We start from the raw sequence: 27,860 nt of genomic DNA, 5'->3' as shown, positions 1-27,860 counted from the left end.
ACGTGCATTTTTATCACACTTTTTGCCTTTTTGGGGTAGTCCAGTTTCAGATGCAATCAGCAATATATGAAGCCGCAAATCCAGGTTAAAACATTGATTGAAATTCGTACATCATGTATTTTGTAGTGCAAACTGTACTCCGCGATGCCGTGGCCTAAGGGTGTACCATCGTTGGACAGATTGAGAACGCTCTTGAGGACCAATGTACGCCAAAAGCCGGAAGTTTTGTTGACGGCTCCGGAACAAACAAATAGTACATGTAAGAATGCAGTTAAGAAACGATAAGATCATTAGTGCTTTATGGGAAGGTTGTTTCGGGTTGTGATCATATGGTAATAACTGAAAATAGTGATGATCCATGGCGAATTTTTGAACTATCATACAATAAACGTGACAAGGGATGGGTTTGTGTTTTTTCCTTTAATGTGACATAATTAGTGGACAATTCCTTTTTCATTATTACGTGTCTTCGGTACTGTCCGAATGCAACGGAAGCGTTGCAAACGATCGTTTGTCCTTCTAAAGCGTCCAGAAGACAAAAGCCAAAGCATTTTTGACTTCGTGATGTAATACGTTTGATTTTAAATATGTTTTTGTTCCTTTTGGTTTTGCAACGCTTGAGAATGATTTCTCCTCCAGTTTTTGGAAAAATTTTCTCTGCACACTCAATGATAATCTCTTCATTTGCTTACATGAGTCGTTCAATACGGGTTGGTCGTAATTGGTAGCTATAAATAATGATAGTTAAATTTTAATTTTTACTTCTACGTCTGCATTAATCTGCATGATTACCATCTGTGCTATCATCGTACATGTTTGTCATATTAACAAATTCAAACTCAGGTGGGATGTTAGGATTTCGTATGAACAAGCTGTTTGTGTAGTTAACTTTGTCTTCATGAAATCCAACCGAAATAAGAAGCTCAGTTGCTTTGTGCTTGGCTACTTTGATCGATTGTGCTATCTGGTCATCATTTGGCAGATCGTATGATGAGGCTGCCAATAATTTGAAGACTTGTTTGCGAAGACTGGGGAAGCAGAGCGTATCTTTTCTACGGTGGGCTATCAGTAGCTTCATTTGTACTCGTTGCATCCTTTGTTCAACATCCTTCATAGTAAAGTTTACTGCTGTATGATTGATGGTAGTCATTGAGCGTAGCTCTCGAAAAGACGTCTCACAAGGCTGACTGTTTAAGTTTTGAACTAAAAACTGATCATGTGCATTATTTTCACGACAGTTTACCAGAAAGTGAACCAATTCATGTGCGTTTAATTCTAAACACCAGTATACGTTTGAAGTTGTACAGTGTTGAATACTGTTATTTGAGTCCAGACATTGCCAACGCCATGCTCGAATGAAGAACAAAGCAGTCCTATAAAATGAAATAAAGGTTTAATATTAAAAAGTTTGCGTTAGAAATCTGCTAAACAAACCATATTTTACATATTCTTTCGGTCGGTGAAATTTCCTCCTCGACAAAGGAGATATTTATCAACCGCATTAGCTTCAAATACACAGCTGTGCCGTAACAATCTGGAACTACTTGAATCAGGTGTTCGATCAAATCTGGTGCCATCCATTTTAACGCAGGATCAAATTTCATTTTATCTGCTGGATTTAAGTCCGACGGGTTCATCTTGTGTATAACTTTATCTCCATGCTCTATCATTTGCCTTACATATTCGGGTGATACATAGTATTTTCCTAAAATATTGTCAAGTATAAATAATTAGACATTAATCCATACACATTTGCCTTGCCCCAATATCTACCCATAGCCATGTGCTTTTTTGGATTTAGTAGAGCATGCCGAAGCTTGTTCACAAGATGTATCGTATCCTGGATGCAAACTACTTCGTCATTCATATTTGCTATGAAGTATGAACCATACAATGTGCTTGCAACTGGGTGAGGAAGACGTGTCCTTTCCTTCATGACCCGTAATAGTCGTGGATCACCATCTGATGCATGTGCTACAACTTTTACTCCAGCTTTTTTGAGTTCAGCCTCTACGTGTTCCCAGCGCTGTTTAACTTGGAGATGCGTAAATTTGTTGTCACTGCACATATACAGGACACAAAACGGAGATGAGCCTGCGACCATTGGAGTGGCCATTACAATATATAAGTATTCTCCAACTGGGTAATTTTTCAGATCATTGATCATTTTTTCCGCTGTTGAAGCCTTGAAATGATCAAGTATTGGCATTCCTTTGCTGTTAAATGGTGCAACAAGGCCGCGCACAGAATCAGTTCGTGGTGAGTACTCCGAGTTGGGAGATCGGGAAGTCCCATCCTCACTTAATGCAACCACTTTTGGACATTTGTTGGCGTTCAAATATTTTACCAATGGGTTAATCATTAGAACACCTTCTCTCGTATCGTGGGTATGTCGGGAAATATGTCGTTGAACGGATTTACGATTGGGAAGATGCATATTAGCTCTTTGGAATTTGTAAGCGCTAATTCCCGAAGTTAACAACAAATAAGCTGCAACATCATGCTCATATTCAAAATAGCGTACTCCATATGTTCCTTGGAGCTGAAAACGTCTGTTTATGTTTATTTGAATATCAAGTAAAACTGACGAGTTATTAGTTAAACTTATTTTGTTGGATTTGCCAATCGACTCGTAACTTCCAGCCTTTTTTCTGTAATAAATAACAAACTTATTCAACATAGGTTTTCTCAAAGTTTTCTCTCTATTTCATATAAATTTTAAATCAGCGATCTTGAGCAACTATTGCACTCGTCTCTTACATGGGTTCCTTTATGGCATCCTCAGAAGAATTCATATAGTCTGTCACATCTGAAATTCCAGACTAGACTTCGTCGTGTATGTTGCCATGCGAATTTGCTTCCGCAGCATTCGATATATCTGTAATAATATTATGTGTTGGTTGTAAGTGTTTACTGGAATGCGTATTAAAAAAAATACCATCATGTTCGTCATCAATCCTTTCTTCTTCTATATACTCCAGCTCTTGATCTGACTGTTGTTCTCTCGAGCCACTCGAAATATTTGTCATCTCATTATCTGGTAAACTCAATGGGTCACAAGATATGGAATCAGAATCGTTGTGTGAGGCAGAATCGATAGAAATGTTTGGAGTTTCCAATGACGTTTCTTTATCATCATGAATAAGGCTTTTGAACTGCGCTGCATCAGGTTACATTGTTACATTCGATTTCATTGACGCAGTATCTGTTCGACGTTGTTTCCGCAGTGAACATTCTGGCATTTGAAAATGCATGGTGTTGCTATGTCGGGTTAAACTGTAAATATGCCAGTTTCCTCTGTCATCCATAGAAAATGATAGCTTCGATATTTTCCCATCCATTTGGCAAATAGGACAAAAAGCCTCTGCTCGAAATTTTCCACAGCCGTTAGAAAAAAAACTTTTATATCAATATTTTTGAGCTGCTCCAGTAATTCTTCGTAGTTTTTATCCTTTATACCCCTGGTTAAAGACAGTTCATATGAGAGTATTTTAAATTAATATTATGATTATACTTACTGTGAAGCGAAGTGAAGCATTATTTTGTCGTATAATAAACGAGAGCGCTCTTCAGCATCTTCTTCGTAGAGCTCGATGCTGATAGCAGTTCTGTTCTTGGTGTTGAGGAAATACTTAATTCCTCTCTTCTGCATCAGATTAGCCAAATCAAGGAGACACATCACTTCTCCACTGAGGAATCGAAACTTTTCGGGCTGACTTACGTACGTTCGTCCGTAAATTTCGTGAAGGGGAGTTCCACCAACTACAGCTTCTGCGTGTAAGCTGTCTGCCATGATCCGCATGTCTTCTTCGATTTGCCGAATGGCCTCAATGTTCAGTTGAGACAAGGACTGGCTGCAAAGGTTTTGCTTTTTTAAAATGTTCCGGATGTGGAGATTGATAGTTCCATATTCGGCCTCTAGTTTGCTCCAAAAATATGCCTTCAATTAAGAATGGAATGAGGCATTGGTCAACAGTTTATTGAATGAATCAGTTACCTAATCCATTGTTCCACCTCACAATTTTCGTAGACCACTTTGCACTTTTAACTTGATAAAAAGCAAGTAAAGATGATTAGCGAATTTTGCGTAACGAAATAAACAACATGTCGTCAACAACAAAACATTTGGCAGGGCTGCCAGATTCTTACTTCTAAAATTTCAAATGTCAAAAGTGTTCCACAGTGTGTCACAAATTGTGATATGAATGCTCCGTTGTTGTGAAACATATTCAGCTACGGTGTAAGACATTGTGTCTGGCACACTGTGTTAAGCGACTTACCCCTTGGTTTCATCGCTATAGTTTAAATTTACCTGAATCACATGAAGTAATTGAGAAAACATCGAATTGAAGGTTTGTAACAGAACGGTTACATGTATCAGGCGTTCGTGTGTTATACACCAGTTTCCTCTATTTTGGACTGATCAGGCCCAATCAGATAACACGATTCGGCTAAGTCAAGCTTCACTTCGCCTAACAGTCAAGGAACAATCCCAACCTCTGGTCCTACTGACCATGAAGGAGGCTTAAAACTCGAGGAGGTTAGCCCTAACTGAAAAGGAGCATTCCCCTTTTGGAACGGTCACTCCGGTATCGTCCTAGGCCATGTCAACCCTCGCTAACGAGAGAAGACGCCTGAAAGGCTTCCAATCCCCGTCAAACCAGCGTGCAGTCAAACCACCATTCCCCATCGGTTCGGAAAACAACAGTCACCGTTCGTCGACAGTAGTAGCAGCAAGTACTTACATTACGTCGCCAGATCGTTGGCATCAGCAGCAAGGTAGCAGTGGTACGTAACGCAGAAAACCCAAACAAAGACCAACAGTAGCTTGCGTAACAAAACTTACATATAGATCAGAAATCAACAGCCTTATCCCAATAAAAACCATAGTTTCCCCACTAATCCATATCTTTCAGTTCATACTCCGCAATAAACTCTAGTCAGGTGATCGTACACTGCACATCTTGTTCATGAAGTCCCTTGGACTACCAAGTAATAAGCCAACCCTGAGACCAAATATATCATATTGACAATATGATCCATTCATGCCTTTTCCAAACATTGCAATGGCGACCCGCAAAATATTGCTTCACGCACCATCTAGCGTTAAAAAAGGTCAGCAGCAATCATTCAATTACAATCGAGGGGTGCGAATATAGCACTTATTACAAAAGTAAGAGTCACATTATTTTCATTAATTACATTGTGTATATTACTTTAAAAGTTGTCCAACATGTCACTGTTGTCATCCCGAATAGAAATTGTAATGTAGGAAACATCAGCAGACATCTTCAATACATTAAATTTTAACGCGTATTGCTGTAACCTTAATGTATTCAGACTTCAGTGTGACGTCCAAGTACATAAAAATACAGTAGCCTCAAACGTTACATCAGAATCAAACGTCTTGACGATGTAAAATTTGACATCAGAATACATCCAATGACAACAGAACCAAACGTTACATTAGAATTGGCAAATCAAAGTTGGCACTCGTGGAGAATAGAAGAACTATGAGAGTGATGATGGTTTCAAAATTTTACACGGTGAGGTATACGAGTGCAATCTTAAAATGCTTTTATTTTGAAAATGGAGCATTTTATTTAAATCTGGTTAATGCTACGCTAGTAGAAAACTTAAGGACTACTTAATAGACATATAATATAGAAATAATAATATCTTTTCAGATTTTTATGTGTACACATAGATTTCAGCTTTTCTACAACTGTAGCAGCAACCAGATTTAAATAAAATGCTCCATTTGCAAAATAAAAGCATTTTAAGATTGCACTCGTATACCTCCCCGTGGAAAATTTTGAAACCATCATCACTCTCATAGTTCTTCTATTCTCCACGAGTGCCAACTTTGATTTGCCAATCAGAGTTCATCACGATGTAAATTGTTGTCCCTCGGTCTCTCGCCGCATGCAAAGTTTGTTTTGTCCTGAGTCAGCACTACACGGCGAATGAGAACGACCCAAATTTGAGGTTAGTTCACTCATAAATCGCAAAAAGTGCAGGAACTCAGTTTTGAATTAATTTCCCTCATGTTCCGAATATGAGAAAAGCAAAGATTGGACTCTCTGGATTCTCGTAAATTTTCATTATTTTAAGGCAGATTTTTGAGGTTTTCCACAGGAAAACATGCGGCAAATTTACTCATCCTGCACTTTTTTCGATATTGAGTACACTGTACTCAAATTTGCGTTGATCTCATTGGCCGTGTACAGTTTTTTTTTTCGCAGTGGGAAAAGTTTGATTTGTTTACGAATTAGCCCGGGAAAGTGCCGATTATGTGTCCGTCGCGAGTTTTGGTGGCGATGCAATGTTTTTCTGGTAAGTAAATGTGAATTTATTAATTTAATGTAATGTAATTATGTTTTTTTTTTACGAAAGTGTACCAGTCCCAAGCCGAATCCCGGTAGGGAATCCGAAGCTGGATCCCGGGCGGGGAGTTTGCAGCCAGATCTCTTTGCAGGTTAGTCAGTGTATTTACTAAAAGCTACAAGCCCGATGACGGGTTCCGCAAACGGAGCCCGATGGGGATTCCGTAGACGGATCCCGATGGGAAAACCGAATACGGATCCCGATGGGAAAACCGAATACGGGTCCCAATGGGGAAACCGAATACGGATCCCGATGGAGATTCCGTAGACGGATCCCGATGGGGAAACCGAATACGGATCCCGATGGGAAAACCGAATACGGGTCCCAATGGGGAAACCGAATACGGATCCCGATGGGAAAACCGAATACTGGTCCCAATGGGGAAACCGAATACGGATCCCGATGGGGATTCCGTAGACGGATCCCGACGGGGAGACCGAATACGGATGCCGATGGGAAAACCGAATACGGGTCCCAATGGGGAAACCAAATACGGATCCCGATGGGATAACCGAATACGGATCCCGATAGGAAAACCAAATACGGGTTCCAATGGGGAAACCGAATACGGATCCCGATGGGGAAACCGAATACGGATCCCGATGGAGAAACCGAATACGAATCCCGATGAGAAAACCGAATACGGGTCCCAATGGGGAAACCGAATACGGATCCCGAGGGGGAAACCGAATACGGATCCCGATGGGAAAACCCAATACGGGTCCCAATGGGGAAACCGAATACGGATCCCGATGGGAAAACCGAATACGGGTCCCAATGGGGAAACCGAATACGGATCCCGATGGGGATTCCGTAGACGGATCCCGACGGGGAAACCGAATACGGATGCCGATGGGAAAACCGAATACGGGTCCCAATGGGGAAACCAAATACGGATCCCGATGGGATAACCGAATACGGATCCCGATAGGAAAACCAAATACGGGTCCCAATGGGGAAACCGAATACGGATCCCGATGGGGAAACCGAATACGGATCCCGATGGAGAAACCGAATACGAATCCCGATGGGGAAACCGAATACGGATCCCGATGGGAAAACCGAATACGGATCCCGATAGGGAAACCGAATACGAATCCCGATGGGAAAACCGAATACGGATCCCGATGGGAAAACCGAATACGGATCCCGATGGGGAAAGACTGAGATTTAAGAATTCTAATGTATTTTTTCATAAATAATGCCAATTTAGAATTCTGTACTATCTAATAACTATTTCTTCGAACTTTTAGGCAGTTTGGATAACAATTTAGCCAACGTATAAGATACTTACCACAGACAAACAGACATAACACATTGAATATTTCTCACTGTAAAACATCGTCGTTAAAACATTACCGCCCTCTGTTGAGTACACTGTGGTGGGTAGTACGCTGAACAGATGGCGGTAGTGTGGAAACGTCAAACGCAAGGGAATTGACTATGCGCGCCACAGGTGGCGGTACTACCAACTAAGATACTTTTAAATTGACCGATAAATGCTTGTTCGATGAACATCTTGCGAGTGTTATGTCTGTTTGTCTGTATACTTACTTTACTTTTGCTGATCCGACGTCCCTCGGAACCTAACCTGTATAACAAGTTGCGCCAACTAACTCGGTCCCTAGCTGCTTGTCTCCAATTTCTCGAGCGTCCCACACTTCCTACATCTTACTCCACTTGGTCTAACCACATAGCACGCTGTGCTTTTCTGCGTCTTGTACCGGCCGGATTTGAGGAAAACACCATTTTTGCGGGATTGTTGTCCGGCATTCTTACAACGTGTCCCGCCCATTGTACCCTTCCACTTTTAGCGACTTTCTGGATATTGGGTTCACCATAAAGTTACGCCAGTTCGTGGTTCATTCCTAAATAGAGCTGGAACTAGGGCGTAACAGCTTTTGTAATCAACGACTTCTCTCGATGATTTCGCGGAAGTCATGGCTCTCCCAGGCGAATCGACATCACCATCGATTAGAGAAAGACTTCTACTACCCGATGGATATGTTGGTTTGTGTAGGCATGTCTTGAATTCCGAGAAATCAACAAGAGAAGTCATTGTTTACAAAGGCTGTTACGCCCTAATTCCATAGAGGTAACTCTAAGACCACTGGGTCCCGAAGAAAATCATTATTATTTTTGGCTCACTCAGTACCAGAACAACGGTCCCAAGCAGTCCCAAGCTATTTCACTCACCCCTGCATGTTCTGCATGAATCCACACACCCCTGATGTTATCTGTCAAACTTTCATAGCGAACCAAAACAAACATAGTGTAGTAATAGAATTTCAACTAGAATAGGGTACGTTAATCGTTTGCTTGGGACCAATAGGCTACTAAAGTGGTGAGCCTATTTAAAATCGTTAGTTTCGTATTGATTGTTGCTAATTCCAGCTCTATCTAGATTCTTCTACTCCATTCACCATTTTCATATACTCTCTGCCAAAGATGGTCCTAAGCACGCGTCGTTCGAAAACTCCCAGTGCTCCTCGAGCATTGTCCATTGTCATATTTTTCATGCACAATAATTTTGTTTATTATATATTTGCAGTTCGTTTGCAGCAATTTTTGGAGCGATCCGTGAAGGGGAAGGCTTGCCACTTGTATATCCGAACAGTGGACCAAACAAGCCAGCAACCCCGTCCAAAGTGTCATGCATTATTGACAAATTGGCACAGTGGGTCGATTTAAAGGGAGATCTGGAGGCGCAGCGATCACATTGTCATGATTGTCTGGTAGTTCACTCAAAAATGCTATAACAATCGCCAAGCTTGCTGTAATGTCACCAAGTGCCTCGTCACCCACGAATAGGCGTCTATGTCAGTGGTCTAACAACTCTTAGCGCGCTAATGGCATAGTTCCCCTGCCGCATAGAGAGTTGCCGCAATGATATTAGGTTAGCTAAGGTCAGTTAACTGACTGGTGGGAAACGGGAGCTTCAGCATTGACTGTTATGTACGCATTTTTATGATGTAATCTAACAACAATCGTGTGTAGTGTTTACACGATCATGTTTCTAATTCTAATGTGTTGTAAATATAATTGAAAGCATTTGAAAAGTAAGATTCTAGTGTTTTGTATATCTAAAAACATTAGTAAACATCTACATTTGAAAACATTCAAACAACGTTTACTTTAAACGTTTTGTACATCTGAAAACATCAGAGAACAACAAACACGAAGTACAATTGAAAACATCCGAACAACGTTTAGTTCTAACGTTTTTTACATCCGAAAACAACCGAAAAACGTTTGATTCTAACATCAGGAAACCTCTACATTAGAAAACATCAGAAAACGTTTACATTTAAAAACATCCGAACAACGTTTAGTTCTAACGTTTTGTACATCTGAAAACATCCTTAAAACGTTTGGTTCTAATGTCAATAGATTGAAATTTTTGACGTCAGACCGACATTAGAATGGCAAAATTTTGTTCCAAAATTTCTGATGTATACATCATGTTACGTTGCTTAAATACAACTAAATCATAATGTTTCCTAATGTTTGACATCAGGCATACATTTGATTTCGATGCTGATGTAGACATCAAAATCAAACGTTGGGCTAATGTAAATTTCTATTCGGGATCAAATAAAATAATATGCTGAAATACATTCATTTGAAATATTAAACAAATTTTCATTTGGTTTACCCCTCGTGACGATAAACAAATACATTGGTAGCCTTTTTGGCCACAGAGGTGCTTTCATCGCTAAAAATTTGGTTCGCCAGCTAAGGGAAAGAGTGGATCATATTGTTAATATAATATATTAGCTGAGACCCAGCTCAAGGAGTTTCTTGTTACTGCACTTGCCGGTACAAACGAACAGTTACACCACAAACGAAGTGACAGACGGAGCGGCTCGAAGACTTTGGTGACTAACCTGCTATTGCAATTTTTCAGTGTACCACATGGCAACACCACTACTACTGGATTGAACCACATGGCAACACTACTACTGGATTGAACTAGCATTTTCACCAAATGTACTAGAATGTTTTGGTTCTATCTCTTTCACTCTACTCAAAACTGAAATGCATACAAAAATGACAAAATGATACGCACTCTTTGCACACTGTCAAAGAATCATTGTACACAAAATCAACTTTGTTCAAATCAAAACAAAAATACTATCCCATCTGGTGGATGATGGCACAAGCTTCTAAGAAAATTCTATTACAGCGAACCATATTATTTTAATTGATTTCTTCGCCAGTTAGTCGTCTGTCACTTCGTTTGTGGTTACACGTTATTGAAACTTTGGAACATAGTTGTACTTGTCACGATATACCTCAATATTTATGTTGGATTTCTCCATGTCTGATATTAGTTCAACAAGATGAGAGGGATCTTTTCCAGACTGTGCAAGATAAGCTATTTATGTTCACAGGGCAGAAACTTCTGAAATTTCTGGTCGCGTACCAACATGCATAGTCCGGAAATAACATCAGAAATCAAAAATCTTCAAGGACAACACTTTAACAAATCGTTCTCTGGTCTACCTTGGATCTTTTAATGCTTAACAACTGTGTTTATACTGAAAATCAAATATGCTGTCAGACCATATTTTCTTTGATCAGAAAATCGAGACTTCTTTGATCATATTTGAGTAAATGTGAGTAACTCAAATTTACTCGCTGCAAATATATTTACTCTGAGTACAGCTGTCTGGCCCCTAGGTTCAAACTGTTCTATTTCATACAAAGGATTAACTTAAGTCTTAACTTCTTAAGACTGAGCTTTGTGAATAATGGTATACGATCCGTGGTAATCATCATATTGGACAGGCTTGCTTCCACTCTACACAGTTGAACTCGCATCACGGTATTTGAAAGATTCCTTTTCTTTTCACTTGGCAACAGAAGACTTCTACATCAACTTCAAATGACTTCTAGCGAGAAAAAAAATAGCGGTTGTTGTAAATCATTATATCAGTGATTTTTTTTTTAAATGAGCTTATCAAATCAAATCAAATTGTAGGAATTCTCATTACTGACTGATAATTATCAAACGAATCCCATGACAATATAATGCGCACTGCGTGTTTATGATTATTTCTTCGATTATATTTTATAACTTATTGCAATACCTTTCGTGGACCTTTCATAGCATCGTAATGTTTATTTACTTTGCACAATAGGTACACAGAAAAAAAAGTTGTTGAATATTACATCCAAACTGCTGCAACCAGGTCAATCCATCGGTTGTGTAATATAACGTTGTACGATGTATATCGATTTTGCGAACAAAATTACATCCATTGATGTAATATTGTATCTGCTTTTTGCTATTACATCATTATTTCATACATTAGCTTGAATTACATTGATCGATATTACATTTTTTTGCTGTGTAGTCGGTTTGACAGTTGACATACACAAACAAAGTGACAGACGACTAACTGGCGAAGAAATCAATTAAAATAATGTGGCTCGCTGTAATAGAATTTTCTTAGAAGCTTGTGCCATCATCTACCAGATGGGATAGTATTTTTGTTTTGGTTTTGCACAAAACTAATTTTGTGTACAATGATTCTTTGACAGTGTGCAAAGAGTGTATCATTTTGTATTTTTTTTTATGCATTTCAGTTTTGAGTAGAGTGAAAGAGATAGAACAAAAACATTCTAGTACATCTGGTGAAAATGCTAGTTCAATCCAGTAGTAGTGATGTTGCCATGTGGTACACTGAAAAATTGCAATAGCAGGTTAGTCACCAAAGTTTTCGAGCCGCTCCGTCTGTCACTTCGTTTGTGCTTATACATTCCATAAGACAAACCACATAGGTACTATTATAAGAATGCATAAGCGGTATGTGTGACCATTTATATGTTTTATTTGACACATGATCTTCATTAACTTTTTGCAAGGCGTCTGGTTATTAGCTGGGTACTGCGGACTCACTCAATGTGCTTGTCACTTGGGAGCCAGTCAGAACTGTCAAACGGGAGCCAAACATTCAGAAGCAACAAACTCAGTTACTATTCTTAGCTCTCGTCAAGCATTGCAATCTCGTAAAAATGATTCATACTTTTTCATAACACATTCTTAATTGTAAGCTTAAAGACTAAAACCAACAGACTCAATGATGAAAGTATAAAAACCAGCATAGTTTTTATGACTCAGCTGAGTTTTCAATTGCAGTAAAACATACTTTGGCGGTAAGCTCCAATCGGTATTATCCTCGGATTAAATACCGATCAAGTATGTCCGGCTGCTTTGATGTCGATAGAGTTATTCAACACAAATTCGTATCTTGGTTTACGAATCGAGTTTACAAATCGAGATGAATGTCTATGGGAACAATAAAAATATATTTGTGCTAAAAATCGAATCGGGATCCGTCTACGAAATCCCCATCAAGACCCGTATTCGGTTTCCCCATCGGGATCCGTATTCGGTTTCCCCATTGGGACCCGTATTCGGTTTCCCCATCGGGATCCGTCTATGAAATCCCCATCGGGATCCGTATTCGGTTTCCTCATTGGGACCCGTATTCGGTTTCCCCATTGGGCCCGTATTCGGTTTCCCCATCGGGATCCGTCAACCGAATCCTCATCGGGATCCGTCTACGGAATCCCCATCGGGGTCCATATTCGGTTTCCCCATTGGAACCCGTATTCGGTTTCCCCATCGGAATCCGTATTCGGTTTTCCCATCGGGATCTGTCTACGAAATCCCCATCAAGACCCGTATTCGGTTTCCCCATCGGGTTCCGTATTCGGTTTCTCCATCGGGATCCGTATTCGGTTTCCACATCGGGATCCATCTACGAAATCCCCATCGGGATCCGTATTCGGTTTCCCCATCGGGATCCGTCTACGGAATCCCCATCGGGATGCGTATTCGGTTACCCCATCGGGATCCGTATTCGGTTTCCCCATCGGAATCCGTATTCGGTTTCCCCATCGGGATTTGTATTCGGTTTCCCCATCGGGATCCGTCTACGGAATCTCCATCGGGATTTGTATTCGGTTTCCCCATTGGGACCCGTATTCGGTTTCCCCATCGGGATCCGTATTCGGTTTCCCCATCGGGATCCGTCTACGAAATCCCCATCGGGATCCGTCTACGGAATCCCCATCGGGATGCGTATTCGGTTTCCCCATTGGGACCCGTATTCGGTTTCCCCATCGGGATCCGTATTCGGTTTCCCCATCGGGATCCGTATTTGGTTTCCCCATTGGGACCCGTATTCGGTTTCCCCATCGAGATCCGTATTCGGTTTCCCCATCGGGATCCGTATTCGGTTTCTCCATCGGGATCCGTATTCGGTTTCCCCATCAGGATACGTATTCGGTTTCCACATCGGGATCCGTCTACGAAATCCCCATCGAGATCCGTATTCGGTTTCCCCATCGGGATCCGTATTCGGTTTCCCCATCGGGATCCGTATTCGATTTCCCCATCGGGATGCGTATTCGGTTTCCCCATCGGGATCCGTATTCGGTTTCCCCATCGGGATCCGTATTCGGTTTCCCCATTGGGCCCGTATTCGGTTTCCCCATCGAGATCCGTATTCGGTTTCCCCATCGGGATCCGTATTCGGTTTCCCCATCGGGATCCGTATTCGATTTCCCCATCGGGATGCGTATTCGGTTTCCCCATCGGGATCCGTATTCGGTTTCCCCATCGGGATCCGTATTCGGTTTCCCCATTGGGACCCGTATTCGGTTTCCCCATCGGGATCCGTATTCGGTTTCCCCATCGGGATCCGTATTCGGTTTCCCCATTGGGACCCGTATTCGGTTTCCCCATCGGGATCCGTATTCGGTTTCCCCATCGGGATCCGTATTCGGTTTCCCCATCGGGATCCGTATTTGGTTTCCCCATCGGGATCCGTCTACGGAATCCCCATTGGGATGCGTATTCGGTTTCCCCATCGGGATGCGTATTCGGTTTCCCCATCGGGATCTGTCTATGGAACTCGTCATCGGGATCCGTCTACGCAACCCGTCATCGGGATCCGCCTACGGAACCCGGCATCTTCCACTTTATTTTAGCTTTTAGTAGGGGTAAGAGGGGCATAGTGAGCATCCAGCTTGAACTTCCGGCTGTTCGGAAAAAAAAAATGGTTGGTGGTAGGATCAATATCATACTGATATACTACCAGTTGATTTGTTTCATGCAGCTGGAGATCCAAAGCCAAACTGCGGGATGCTCACTATGCCCCACCTCCCCCTATTTATTTATTTATTCGTCAATCAAATAAAAAATAAACAATAAACACATTCACTAACCTGCAAAGAGATCCGGTTTCAAATTCCCCGCCGGGATCCAGCTTCGGACTCCCTACCGGGATCCGGCTTCGGACTGGTGCGCTTTCCTAAAAAAAAACATAATTACAGTACATTAATTTACATTTACTTACCTGAAAAACAGCCTTCCTTTTCCAAGGGCGATCGCGGGACTCGCAATCTCCGAAACTGGCGAGAGACAGGAAAACCTGCTGATTTGCCGCAACGTCGGACACCGAATCGCCACCAAAACTCACGACGGACACATTTTCGGCACTTTCCCGGACTAATTCACCAAAAAATCGATCTTTTCGATCTTTTCACACCGCGAAAAAAACTGTACACGGCCAATGTGATCAACCCAAATTTGAATACAGTGTACTCAAAATCGCAAAAAGTGCAGGAACGCAGCGATGAGTAAATTTGCCTCGAGATTTGCCTCATGTTTTCCGGTGGAAAACTTCAAAAATCTTCCGGAAAATTAGGATTGACGAAAATCCACAGAATCCAATCTTTACTTTTCTTATATTCGGAAAAATTTTACTGGAAAAACCTGGAAAACCTGGAAAAACAGAGGAAAATTATCTCAAAACTGAGTTCCTGTACTTTTTGCGATTTATGAGTGAACTAAACTCAAATTTGGGTGTTCTCATTCGCCGTGTAGTGCTGACTCAGGACAAAACAAACTTTGCATGCGGCGAGGGACCGAAGGACAACAATTTACATCGTGATGAACTTTGATTCTAATGTAGCGTTAGGTTCTGTTGTAATTGGATGTATTCTGATGTTTTATGCGTGCAACAAATTACATCGTGATGAAGTTTGATTCTAATGTAACGTTAGGTTCTGTTGTCATTGGATGTATTCTGATGTCAAATTTAAATCGTCAAGACGTTTGATTCTGATGTAACGTTTGAGGCTAATGTATTTTTATGTACTTGGATGTCCCACTGAAGTCTGAATACATTAAGGGTACAGCAATACACATTAAAATTTAATGTATTGAAGATGTCTGCTGATGTTTCCTACATTACAATTTCTATTCGGGATGTATGTAAACAAACTTTGATAGAGTCATGGGGGCTCGAGTACTCCTGGCTCAGAGCTTTTGGCGGGAATCAACTGAGAAAGAACAAAAAAAATTTAAACTTGTTTATATTTTCAAGCAGTTTTCCATTGGCTTGCAAAATAAAATCGATTTACTCCGCAGTACTCAGGTTATTAGTTGACTTATACTTGTTATGAATAATCAGCAATAGAAATTTGCCAAAAGGTATAAGGGGATTCAATTTACGAGAAATCGGCGATAGACGTGTTTGTTTACAAAAGCAATTTCGCCCAAATCTCAAAGTTCTCCGGATAAAAAAGATTGCTTTCTTGAATTAGTTATTTCACCAATCAATTTTTTCAGCGCCACCCCGTGTTTTTCCCCTTGAAACGTTTTGTAACGGTATACTCTTCACAGCCACCAAACGCTGCTCACCTAACGGTTCACGAGCGAATGAATGAAAACAAACGGTAAAAGGTAAACATATAGTAAACAAAAACAGTTTTGACGTTTGCTACAACTTCATTCAAATTTAACGCGCATCGACTCGAAAACACGTGCGCGTGTATTTTTTTTCCGGTTCGTGTATCATTTTGCGACGTTCCGATAAAATTCCCCGGCAAACCCCCCGGAAATCATGGAGTCGGATCAGGAGGATGAGGTCCCCAACGTTAATTTTGTGCCCAGTTTGCTGTTCGTGAAGCGAGGCGTCGCCAAAGCAAATCCCGATAAGGTGAGTGATTCCTTTGCTGATTTGGCACTGACTGCGCTGGAATTATTGTTTTTGAATCGTGTTTATGGCCGATCTACTAGGTCACGCTGACTCCCGGGGAACTGGCTCGGATTATCAACGATACGCGGGACGGTTTGGAAGAGGATGGCGCCGAAAATATGGACACTTCTGACGATGAGGAAAATGAAGAAAGTACGGCCAGGTTGACTGGCCGCGCTGAGGAGGTCGCTGCTGGGTCGTCCGGAAGCGGTGCCCAACCGGCGGGTGATGAGTTCGGTTTCGAAGGGTACGAGCAGGAGTGTAAGTTGCATTGGTATTTTCGTGAGCCGCAAATGAGGAGGGTAAAACTGATGTTGGTTGTTTTGATTTTTCAGCTGGAGAACCCGTTGTACGATTGAGTTCGGTAGCGGTCGTAGATCCGGACGAGAATATCCAGGACGAGGATGATTCTGACGCGGAGGACGAAATCATCAAACCGACCGATAATCTGATTTTGGTTGGTCACGTTCAAAACGACAGTGCTTCGATGGAAGTTTACAGTGAGTTTGTTGATTTCAATTGATTTAAAATTTGTATTCTAATTGGTGTTCCTGAAAATTCTAGTTTATAACGAAGAAGAAGGCAGTATGTACGTGCATCACGACTTCCTGCTGCCCAGTCCTCCGCTGTGTATCGAATGGTTAAGTTTCGATCCGGGCAGCGATAAGCCGGGCAATCTGTGTGCGATCGGCTGCATGGATCCGGTCATTACGCTGTGGGATCTGGACATTCAAGACTCGCTGGAACCGGTCTGTAAGCTTGGGTCCAAGGGAAGTCGCAAAAAGAACAAACCCAAGGTCGGCCATTCCGATGCGGTGTTGGACCTTTCGTGGAATCGTAACTTGGAGTGAGTCTCTTGCCGTGATTGAAGCCCGATCATCGATTAACGTAACTTCAATCTTCCAGACACATCCTAGCCAGTGGCTCGGTGGATCAATCGGTCATTCTGTGGGACATGGAAGACGGCACACCGCACACCATCATCAAGGAGTTTGAGGAGAAAGTTCAAACGCTCGCATTCCATCCGACGAAGGCGGAAGCCCTGCTGGTGGGAAGCTGCGATGGCAAGGTAAAAGTCTTTGACTGCCGGTCCACGACCAATGATAGCAGCAGCTACAAGACGTGGAATCTGGGAGGCGAAGTGGAACGGGTCTGCTGGAGTCACCACAATGAGCACCACTTTGTGGCCAGCACCAACGAGGGACGGATTCACTACGTCGATGTGCGGACCGACCATCCCCTGTGGTCGAAGGAGGTGCACGAGAAGGAGATTACCGGACTGGTGCTGAGCTCGAAGGTCCCGGGAATGCTGGCGACGGCGTCGGCCGATGGAACACTTAAGGTGTGGGACTTTGACGATCAGGATGCACGGTTGACGTACAAGAAGAATCCCAAGATCGGTGTGATTCAGTGCTTGGATGAGTGCCCGGAGAGTCCATTTGTGATGGCGATGGGGGGCGACTTGAAGACGAAGAACTTTACCGTGGTCAATCTGCTGGATAATGATGTTGGTGAGTAGCAATTTAAAATGGGAAAATTCATCCTTTTGAGGTAAATTATCGATTTCAGTTACGAACGTATTCAAGTCCCGGTTCGATCCAAGCTATGTTCAACCGACGACGGTTGACACTTCTTCCGGAGCAACTGAAGATGCTAACATGAGTGACGACGATGAAGAAGAAGAAGATGAACTTTAGTCAGGGGTAAGATTAATAATACTTTTGTGGTATCGTATATGTTACCATTATTATGGAATACATTTTGAATGATTATGTTTAAAGTGAGAGTGGCTGAGAATTCCTTACTAGTGGTTATCACCTTCTTGACTGTTTCTTGTAATGCAGTCATTGCATATCAAATTTCAATCCCAATTGCGTTAGTCTCGAAAAATTCTAAAGTTGAGCAAAGGTAATGTCTGTGGACCATAAAGAATACTACAAAACCTTTATAAAGCTTGCAATGTTACATAATAATTAGTTGAAAGAATCGAGAAATTCAATTCAATTAAAAGCTTTTTTTTTTTTAACGGCGCCGTTGGTGTAGTGGTAAGCGTGATTACCTCTCACCCCAGCAGGCATGGGTTCAATCCCAGTCGGCGCTGCCGGGATGTTCTGAGGCATAACATCTCTGATCACGCCTTCCTTCGGATGGGAAGTAAAGCCGTTGGTCCCCGGTTCATGAGTTGATGGGTCGATAGGTAGGGTCCAGGTGTGGGAGCTGCCTTCCTGGCACGTCGGTAGCATTGGTGCTCAGCACGGAAAACAAGATCGACGGAAAAAACAAACCAAAAGGAAAAAAAAAAAAGCGCTTTTTATCGAGTTGCGTTTGCTATCAAGCCGAACAATGCATTAGTTAGGTCCCAAGTAAAATTGATCGATTCTCTTCATCGACCTTCTGTTTCGTTAATAGCTTGGGTACTGACCCGTTTCTTGTCGTGTTTGTCGTATAAAATGCTCGACAATAACTTGTTTCATCAATCTGTTTGCTGAAATTAGCTGGCAACGTCTTAACGTGGCCGTGAGGATGCAAAGAGAAATTCGACGAAAAGAATCTGTCATTGTTACTTGAACCTAATACATTGTTCAGTTTGATATGTTAAAGAAGATTATAATTCAAGCTGAACATTGTATTAGGTCCTAAGTAACATTGACAGATTCATTTAGTCGACTTTCTCTTTGTATCCCCACGGTCCTGTAAAGACATTCTTTTACAGCTTTCATCTACAGAATCTAATACGACAAACATAACAAGAAACGGTTATGTGCTCAAGTTATTAACGAAAGAGAAAGTCGACGAAGAGAATCGATCAATGTTACTTAGGATCGAATTCATTGTTCAGCTTGAATTGTGAAATGAATTCCAGGAGAACTATAAAATACTTCAATTTTTAGTTTTCGGGAAGCGCTGTTGGTCAAGATTAATCGGCCACATGGGTAGCACGCGAAAAAAAAACAAGTCGGATGGAAGAAGTCCTCACTCAGCGAACGCCACAGCTAGTACTCCGGAGCAGCTGTCGAAAAAACAACGGATCAGAGACGAAAAAGCCGTTTGGCTCCGTGAGCCATGGCAGTCAATGTGAGCGACACACATTCAATAATACGTTTGTTGTTCTGGATGATAGAAGAGCATACACACTAAGATTTTGTTTCCATGTTCGGTAAATTTTACCGAAATCAGAACAGCTGAACGTTCGGTTGAACTTTGACCTTTTGGCTATTGATTTTTAAAATAATATCAAAACATGTTCAACCTTGTTTCAATGATCTAATCTTGTCATTTTAGTGGAGATTTAGTTTCAAAGTAGCTGAAAAGCAATTGAATTGAATTGCATAAATTTTACCGAAAAGTTCAGCTGTTCAGATTTCGGTAAAAATTACCGAAGTCGACGATAATTTCTAAGTGTGTAGTAGCAATAGTGTAAAATAGGTAAGTGAAGCCATGGTCACCAAAAGAAGAAAATTGACTTTCACCCCTCTGATTTTCCAAAAATGTTAAATTTCTTTTCAGGGCAATCATAGTCTCATACTAAAGAGTATCAGCAGAGAGAACCCCGCTCAAATTCATATTCCTACACAAAACACAAGCTCCTGCTGCAGTTAACAAATAATGTTTGGAACGCGCAAAAAATGGTCAACTTCAAATTGGTGTATTTCTGTTGAAAATGCATAAAAACAACCTGAAATGCTGCATTTGGAAGTTGAGTGTATATACAATGATTGCTATGATGAGTTTTCATCGTTTGCTCTCCAGTTTTCAAAATGACGTCCAAGCAAGAGAAGCAGCGTGTCAAAATTTTGCAAGCGCTGCAAGAGAATCCGACGTTCTCACACGCCAAGTTGGCAAAATTGCTGGATGTGGCCAAATCGACCGTGACGTGTTCGGGGAGCGTCTGTCGACCGCCAAGAAGCCTGGAAGCGGTGGCAATCGTAATCCGGACGTGGCAACGACGACGAAGAAGGTGGCGGTGAAATATAAGCGGAATCCTAACCTCTCCATCCGGGACGTCGCTGGCAAGCTCAATGTCTCCCATACTACTGTGCAACGGGCCAAGAAACGAGCCTGGTTGTCGACGTTTAAGAAGGTGAAGGTGGCGAACCGAGATTACAGACAAAACACGTCGGCAAAGCAGCGGTTCCGAAAGCTGTATACGAATCTGCTCACAAAGTTCGACTGTGTCGTCATGGACGACGAAACTTATGTGAAGGCGGATTTCAAGCAGCTTCCGGGACAGGAGTTTTATCAACCGGTGAACACTCGTGTTTATTTCAGTTACCGTGTGGACGTAATTTGTGATGAACCCCGGTCCCTTTCAAATTGTATCATTATTTATGTACGGTTCATATATTTGAAATGACGTTTCACATTCATCTAGTGATGGCCGATTTTCATTAGAATTGTCGACTAATCGATTAACGAACCAAAAAGTAAAATATTTGCAATCGGTTATATCATGCCGATATAAGCATTAACTTCTCCAGAGGATCATCACCGATCGTTTCAAACATGTGCTGCACTCTCATTGGTGGAAAAATGGCAGCACAGCGAACAAAAAAAATCGATTAGTTGTTAATCGAGTAATTAAAAAATGGGACACCTCTGACTTTGGTGTGTTTGTTTTGATAAAAATGAGCGCAAAATTTCATCTCTACCGAGGGGGCAGCAAAACCACAAAATTACCTTGAATACGAGGGGTATTCAATGGATGAAAGGGACCGTGAAAGAGGACACTAAAATAGAAAGTTTTTCTTCCGACAGTTTCATCTTAGTATTCATCTTTGGTTTCATCTTAGTATTCATCTTTGGTTTTATACCGCATCAGGAAAAGGGAAGGTGGCTGAAATTTTCAAAACCATCAAACTATCGAAGTTCCCGAAAAAATATCTCGTCTGGCAGGCCATATGCACGTGTGGTCTAAAAAGCGGCATTTTCATTACTACGGGAACCATCAATCAAGAGATCTACGTTCAGGAGTGCCTGGAAAAGCGGCTGCTATCATTCGTAAAGCAACATAATAGACCTGTGCTGTTCTGGCCGGACTTGGCGAGCTACCACTATGGGAAAAAGGCAATCGAGTGGTACGATGTGAACAACGTGGTTGTGGTACCCAAAGACCCCAACCCTCCCAACATCCCAGAACTCCGCCATATCGAACGATATTGTGCCTTGGTCAAACAGAATCTAAAAAAAAACTAATAAATCCATGGAAAACGAGCAGCAGTTTAAATCTAACTGGCGTTCGGTGGCGAATAAGGTCGATGAGACCACTGTGCAAAATTTAATGGAAGAAGTTAAGCGGAAGGCACGGCAGTTCGGATTTGGCAGACCAAAAGAATAAAAGAACCTTTTTTTCCTTTAAATATATTAATTGAAAAAAAACCAGGAGTTTAATTTCTTAAATCCAGTGCCCACCTAGGGGAAGGACAGCTCCAAGTATCAGTATCAATACCGATGGTGGAAATATTAAATATTTTAATGTGTTTTTTTCTTTTTTTTTTTTAAAGGAATTTTAACTGCTTGTGCAGTCATTCATCCCTGTAAATGTATTTTAAGGAAAAAAAAAAAATAAATAAATAGTTATTACATAGTGTTCTAAGCCGATAGTTCAAGTTTTGCCTAACTTAGTAACTTTTAAATCTGGTTGATCAAATTTGTTTTCCGTAAGAATTTCATGAGTTTTGATTCTTCTATTCTGTCACACTATAATATTTCAGTAACATTGTCCTTTAGGTGACACTCTTGCCGTTGTTGATCATACTTCCTGCAATCAACCAGTGACGAACGTTTAATGGTTCACCGCATGTCTGGCACATGTTGCTTTCTTTGTTGAAGAGGTGCTGATGTGTTAAGCGTGTGTGACCGATTCTCAAACGAGTGAGAGCTCGCTGCTCCGTGGGGGAGGATCGATCAGTCCAGGCAAGTGTAGATAGTTTACAAATTCGAAGAAAATTACTGCTGTTATTCCATTGGACCTCCCATTGATGTCGAACTTGTTGTTTACATCGTCTTACCAACAATCAATACGAAACTAACGATTTTAAATTGGCTCACCACTTTAGTAGCCTATTGGCCCCAAGCAAACGATTAACGTACCCTATTCTAGTTGAAATTCTATTACTACACTATGTTTGTTTTGATTCGCTATGAAAGTTTGACAGATAACATCAGGGGTGTGTGGATTCATGCAGAACATGCAGGGGTGAGTGAAATAGCTTGGGACTGCTTGGGACCGTTGTTCTGGTACTGAGTGAGCCAAAAATAATAATGATTTTCTTCGGGACCTTCTAGTCTTAGAGTTACCTCTATGGTCTTACTACGTCTTCACCGGGAACTGCAATATTCAAAAGATCTCTACATCTTCCTTGTTTGGCTAAATCGTCTGCTTTGGTGTTTCCTAATATTCCAACGTGGCCCGGGATCCAACAGAAGTCGATGTTTTTGCTTTCTGCTTCGATTTCAATAGATTGGATCCACGGGTGACGTGATAGTCCTTTCTCTAATGCTTCCAGTACGCTGGCAGAATCTGTGTAGATTACGGTGGCTTCGTTTGTCTTGACAAAATTGGTTGTAGCGTAGAGGATGGTCATGGCTTCAACTGAAAAAATGGAGCATATCGCAGGTAGTTGGAAGTGAGCTTCTTGTGTTTCAGAGAATATCCCGAAACCAACCCTTCCGGAGTCCACAGAGCCATCCGTGAACAAACGTCTATGGAATAGATATTTATGTTGGCACAGATCGAGATATATTTGTTGTGCTATCACAGGCGGATTTCCTACTTTATATTGCTTTTTAAGGGTCCAATCTACTCGAGGTATTCGTGAATTCCAAAACCTTCTACCGGCTCTCTTTAAGGGAGTTATTTCAGGCAAAACGTCACCAGTAAGTTTTTCATAGGCAAGACTTGCTCTTCGCACAGAAGGAAAGCTGCCACCTGAATTTTCATTTGACCATGACATTTCGTATCCGAATAAAATACCGCCCATCTCTAACAGACGGATGGCTTTTGTAGTCATATGTTGAACCCAAAGATATGAAAAAGGAAGCTGTCCTGACTCGACCATTATCGATTCAACAGGGCTGGAACGAAAAGCACCGCTGGATTCTCTGACACTCGCGTTGTATTAAGGGTTGTAGATTTTTAGGATTCGACACGCTGCCACCGCTGACGAGACCTATTCCAAAGAAAATTTTTAGAATCAGAACAGTTTTAAGAACCTTGAAAAGAGTTGTCCTTGCTCCACCTTCCCTTCGATTTCCAATAGTCTTGAGGAGATTGATCGTTGTTTGGCATTTATTGCGAACTTCAGAAGAGTGTTTTTTGAAGTTGAAGTTTTTGTCCAGATAAATGCCGAGTATCCTTGCCGATTGTACGATTGGTATTGGTATGTTGTTGATTTTTACTTCGAGGGTTTCTGGGTGTTTGCGCTTTCTGCAGATATGCATGAGGCTCGATTTTTCCGCTGAAATAGTAAGGCCAACGTGTGTGCTCCATGTTTCCAGAATTCTGGCAGCTTTTTTAGATTTCTTCCTGACTTTTTTAGGATCAAGGTCGGTTACTATAAGAATTACGTCGTCGTTGTTTTGCTGCTTCTTTGTTCGTAGAACTGTTGGGTAGAGCGTTGCCTTTATCGTTGTTGTTGATAGTTGCTGAAGGTAGAAGTGTGGTAGGAGGTATTGTGCTTTGTATGGAGATATTATGTCTACTTGCCTGTGAGAGCAGGCCCCCCGCACTGACTGCCACCAGAGGATCATCACGAACACGTGGAACATCTCTGGTCAGGGTCAGCGCAGGGAAGGGCTTGGAGTTTACGGACCCCTTTCCGTTGTTGGTTTGAGAAGTCGTCGATGTGTCGTCATCTTGGTGGTCATGGTTCGTTTTCTTGTACAGCAGTAAGGGCCAGGGATCTCCTTTTTCTGTATATCGCTGGAATGTTGATGAATGATTCCGGGAGTTTGATTTGTGGTGGACATGAAGGAAAAACTTGAAGAGGGTGTCGGTTTGTGCTTGAGAGATGATTCGTCGTTCCTTGTTCCGTGATCATAGGCCGCGCTGGAAGATTCGCCGTCAACGGGTTGGGGTTTAGCGTCCCGGACAGTTCTTCCCACCAGCCGCGCTCCCATTTGTGGAAGTGAAGGGAGTACTGCACTTTCCTCTCCTTCAAACCTAATTTTGCCTGTATTGGTGTTGAGTGGTTCGACGATGATTGCGGTGAGCGGTACGTTGGTATTATTGTTGTATGTTGGTGAGTAACTCATAGTAAGCTTGTATGGGGTTACATGATTAGGGTCTGCCTATTCGTTGTCCGATATCCGAAAGATATCATCAAGGTCCATTGCGTCAGTTTCATTCGGGTTTGCTTCGGTTGATGGCTTTTTTGGAGGAGGGCTTTTATTATCCACAGAATTGCTTTGGTGTCTGCGTTGTTTTCATCTCGTCCTTTTTTGTTCTTGCGTTTCGTGCCAGTATCTCTGTTATTGTTCCGTTCGTTATGATCTGCGTTCGAACGTTGTTGCTTCTGTTCCAATTGCTCATTCGGTTTGTTTGCCTGTTGTTTGAGGATGTGATTGGAGACGTATGCCTTCAGGTTGTGTACTTTTTGTGTGAGTTTTTCAACTTCATCGGATTTTTGTCTCAATGCTGCAATGAGCTGAGCAATTTGTTCATCTTTTTCTTATTTGATTCGATTAATGCTTCCAATTTTGCGATTTTTTCGTCTTTTTGTTTCAATGATTCCTGTAGAGCCTCGAGTTTTACATTTTCAAGACGTGATTGTGCGACCGTATGAGCGTAGCTGGAACCTCCTGCTCGTTTTCGTGCTTCAGGATACGAAATGTTATGATCAACCTTGATTTTTACTACTTGGAATTCCTTTTGGTAAACTGGACATTTCCTGAAGGTAGATCTGTGGTCACCGTTGCAGTTAATACAACGAGGAATCATTTCGCAGTTTTCGTCTTGGTGTTCATTGCTGCAATTGTAGCAGCGTTGGGGTCCAGGGCATCTTGAACGGGTGTGTCCGTATACGAAGCAACCGTAGCATTGCATTGGATTTGGGTAGAAGGGTCGCGTAGCCACACGTAGTACTCCTACTTTCACGTGTTTGGGATAGATTGTTTTCCCAAATGTGAGTATGAGAACTGGAGTGTTGACGTTCGAACCGTTTACTTTTCGGGAGATTCGTTTGACGTGTGAGACTCCTTGATCAGCTAGATGCGACTCGATATCCGATTCCGTCATGCGAATCAGGTCGTAGGATGATATAACGCACTTAAATGAGTTCAGCTTGGCGTGGTACGTGACACAAACTTCTGTCTTTTCATCCAGTTTAGTCAGAGCTAGCAGTTTCTCAACTTGTGCCGGATTTCTGACTCGCAGAGTGTACTGTGTGCATTTTGCTTCGCTAGTAACCGATTCTATCGGACCACCAGCAGCTGCTTCGATGATTTTGCCAATTATGAAGGGATTTTCTGATAAAATTTCCCCGTCTTTTCTCGTCATTTGTAGGATGGTTAGTTGACCAAACTCGTTCCTTGGGTCCATGAAGGGTGGTAGAAGAGGCCCGGGGTGCTTTCCTGAGTTGCCTCCACTACTGGAGGCAGCCATCTCCTAATTTGAATGTGCCTGTATTCCCCACCTTAATCACGATCAGGCGAGGATTTGAAAAACAATAAGTGGTAACAGTCACCTGTTACCTACCCCTATGGATATCTGTTTTCCAGTTCAGAGGCAAACTATCGAGTTTAGTTGTGGTCGCTCTTTTCACATTTATCGAGAGATACTCTCGCCACTACGAAAAACAATACTCTATTGATAGCACTTTTCTTACACAGTCTCACTGATAGAAGTGTTCTGTGGTTGTAGCTCACCAAATGGTTGTGCTACACACTAGACGTTTGAGACTGGTCGAGTTGTTGGACAAACCACTACCACTGTAGATCACGTGATACGGTCGCGATACGTCGTACACTTGGTTTGCTTTCCAAGTGGAACCGATTTTCACGACCGATTTATTCTAAAATAATTCACTTTTGATGGGATAGCCGTATATTGAAATTTCTCCCCGATGCTCGAGATATATCTGCAGCCAAATCGAAGAGATTTGATAATATTAACTGATCCGAGACGTTAGATATCAGCGATAAAAGCTTTAGTAAACGCGAAGCGTGGTGCTGTCTATCTTGTTTACACTCTAACTGTTTAATATGTGTGATATTTGCGACTTATACTTAGTCTGACAGTTGTTTTTTGTTTGTTTTTGACTATTTTTGTTTTAAGTGTACATTTGACATTCGTTTAATCAAAAACGTATTTCACACGAGAGGCAAGTCATTCCTTTGTGATCTTGCTGGCCACCGCCACCAAAATCCGCTCCTTGTTCTCATAAATTCGGCTTTTTTTGGTAGCTGTTCTCAGTGCACATAATCGGCCGCACTTCCATTCCCAGGAATTAATTTCCACGAATTCTTCATCGTCTGTGAACCAATGTGCTGTTCTCCTATGGAACGGGAATCGATTGACAACGCCGCCTCTGTTAACGGAAGCCCAGAGTGATGGTCCCGTGGTCGTATTACGCTCGATTCGCCATGAGAATGCAACTTGGAGAGATTTGTTGCTGGGGGAACGTCCAGTACCGTTTTTATCATGAAAAGCCGAAGTCGAAATCGATCAGAGCTATCGAAAACGAAAATCTAGGCAAAAATTATGACAAACAGAAAGCTGCAGTAAACATAAACAACAACGGTGAAACGTCATTGAGTGTATGCGTTAAAGTTACACTGTTATTTTTTTACTTTGAACCTTTCCGCTTGACAGTTAATATCATTAATATTTATACTAAAAATTATAATATCTACCAATTTGAGCAATTTTTACATCAAATATTACTTCAGATCAAGTTGTACTTCCCCTAGGTGCCCACCTTTATATCACTTAGTATAGTCTGTGGTGTGAACGGAATATTGCACCTACTGGTTTTATTCGTAAATATCAGGTAATTTTTGGTCCTCATAGACTTTCAAAAAAAAAATCATTTGGCGTCTCTGTTATGGAATCCAATTTAACTATACACATGTTGCTGTACCTTCAAAGTGGACGATTATTGTCAGAGTCCCCCGTTAAGCCTGGTACCCAGTTGGCGTTTAGCCTGGTACGCAGAAAGGCATCCTGAAAGGCATGACTTTCGAGCGAAAACCTTTTAAAATTACTTCAGCTCCTCAACAAAGAAAACATAAATCCAAAACAATGGTGGTTCATGGAAGCAAGGGAAGGGAAGTAAAGCCGTTGGTCCCCGGTCCATGAGTTGATGGGTCGATAGATAGGGTCCTGGTGTGTGAGCTGCCTCCTTAGCGTCGGTAGCATTGGTACTCAGTACGGAAAACACAATCGATGAAAACAAATCAAGGAAAAAAAAAGTACCC

At 41.8% G+C, this 27,860-nt stretch overlaps 2 protein-coding genes across 2 annotated transcripts; one reads left to right on the top strand and one right to left on the bottom strand.

Annotated features, from left to right (window-relative positions):
• Nucleotides 1–775: 775 nt before the first annotated feature.
• Nucleotides 776–3,234, bottom strand: LOC135701105 (uncharacterized). Its single transcript, XM_065221810.1, has 4 exons — nucleotides 3,175–3,234; nucleotides 1,774–2,542; nucleotides 1,435–1,705; nucleotides 776–1,373 (listed from the first exon to the last, which is right to left on the bottom strand). Exons 1-4 carry the CDS (start codon nucleotides 3,232–3,234, stop codon nucleotides 776–778), a joined length of 1,698 nt encoding a protein of 565 aa, XP_065077882.1.
• A 13,003-nt stretch (nucleotides 3,235–16,237) lies between these two features.
• Nucleotides 16,238–18,165, top strand: nclb (no child left behind). The gene is made up of 6 exons (XM_065221829.1): nucleotides 16,238–16,406; nucleotides 16,487–16,706; nucleotides 16,781–16,945; nucleotides 17,010–17,292; nucleotides 17,352–17,956; nucleotides 18,015–18,165. The coding sequence occupies exons 1-6, from the start codon at nucleotides 16,311–16,313 to the stop codon at nucleotides 18,140–18,142; spliced, it is 1,497 nt and encodes a 498-aa protein (XP_065077901.1). The 5' UTR covers nucleotides 16,238–16,310; the 3' UTR covers nucleotides 18,143–18,165.
• The last annotated feature ends 9,695 nt before the right edge of the window (nucleotides 18,166–27,860 follow it).

The sequence above is a fragment of the Ochlerotatus camptorhynchus genome, unplaced genomic scaffold (assembly GCF_037179485.1).
Source record: "Ochlerotatus camptorhynchus isolate MF236.1 unplaced genomic scaffold, CSIRO-AGI_Acam_v1.1 ptg000150l, whole genome shotgun sequence".
NCBI classification, from domain to species: Eukaryota; Metazoa; Arthropoda; class Insecta; order Diptera; family Culicidae; genus Ochlerotatus; species Ochlerotatus camptorhynchus.
The sequence above is the reverse complement of the archived record's forward strand: the minus strand, read 5'-3'. Positions and strand labels throughout refer to the sequence as shown.

Bases quoted from the DNA above. Each gene is read 5' to 3' on its own strand.
- LOC135701105 (XM_065221810.1), bottom strand. From the start codon at position 3,234: ATGTTCACTGCGGAAACAACGTCGAACAGATACTGCGTCAATGAAATC. The intron at 2,543-3,174 runs GTAACCTGATGC...AGACGTTTTCAG, and splicing joins ATGAAATCGAATGTAACAAT to CTCCAAGGAACATATGGAGT. The intron at 1,706-1,773 runs GTAGATATTGGG...ACAATATTTTAG, and splicing joins AAAAAAGCACATGGCTATGG to GAAAATACTATGTATCACCC.
- nclb (XM_065221829.1), top strand. From the start codon at position 16,311: ATGGAGTCGGATCAGGAGGATGAGGTCCCCAACGTTAATTTTGTGCCC. The intron at 17,293-17,351 runs GTGAGTCTCTTG...TCAATCTTCCAG, and splicing joins TCGTGGAATCGTAACTTGGA to ACACATCCTAGCCAGTGGCT. The intron at 17,957-18,014 runs GTGAGTAGCAAT...TATCGATTTCAG, and splicing joins TCTGCTGGATAATGATGTTG to TTACGAACGTATTCAAGTCC.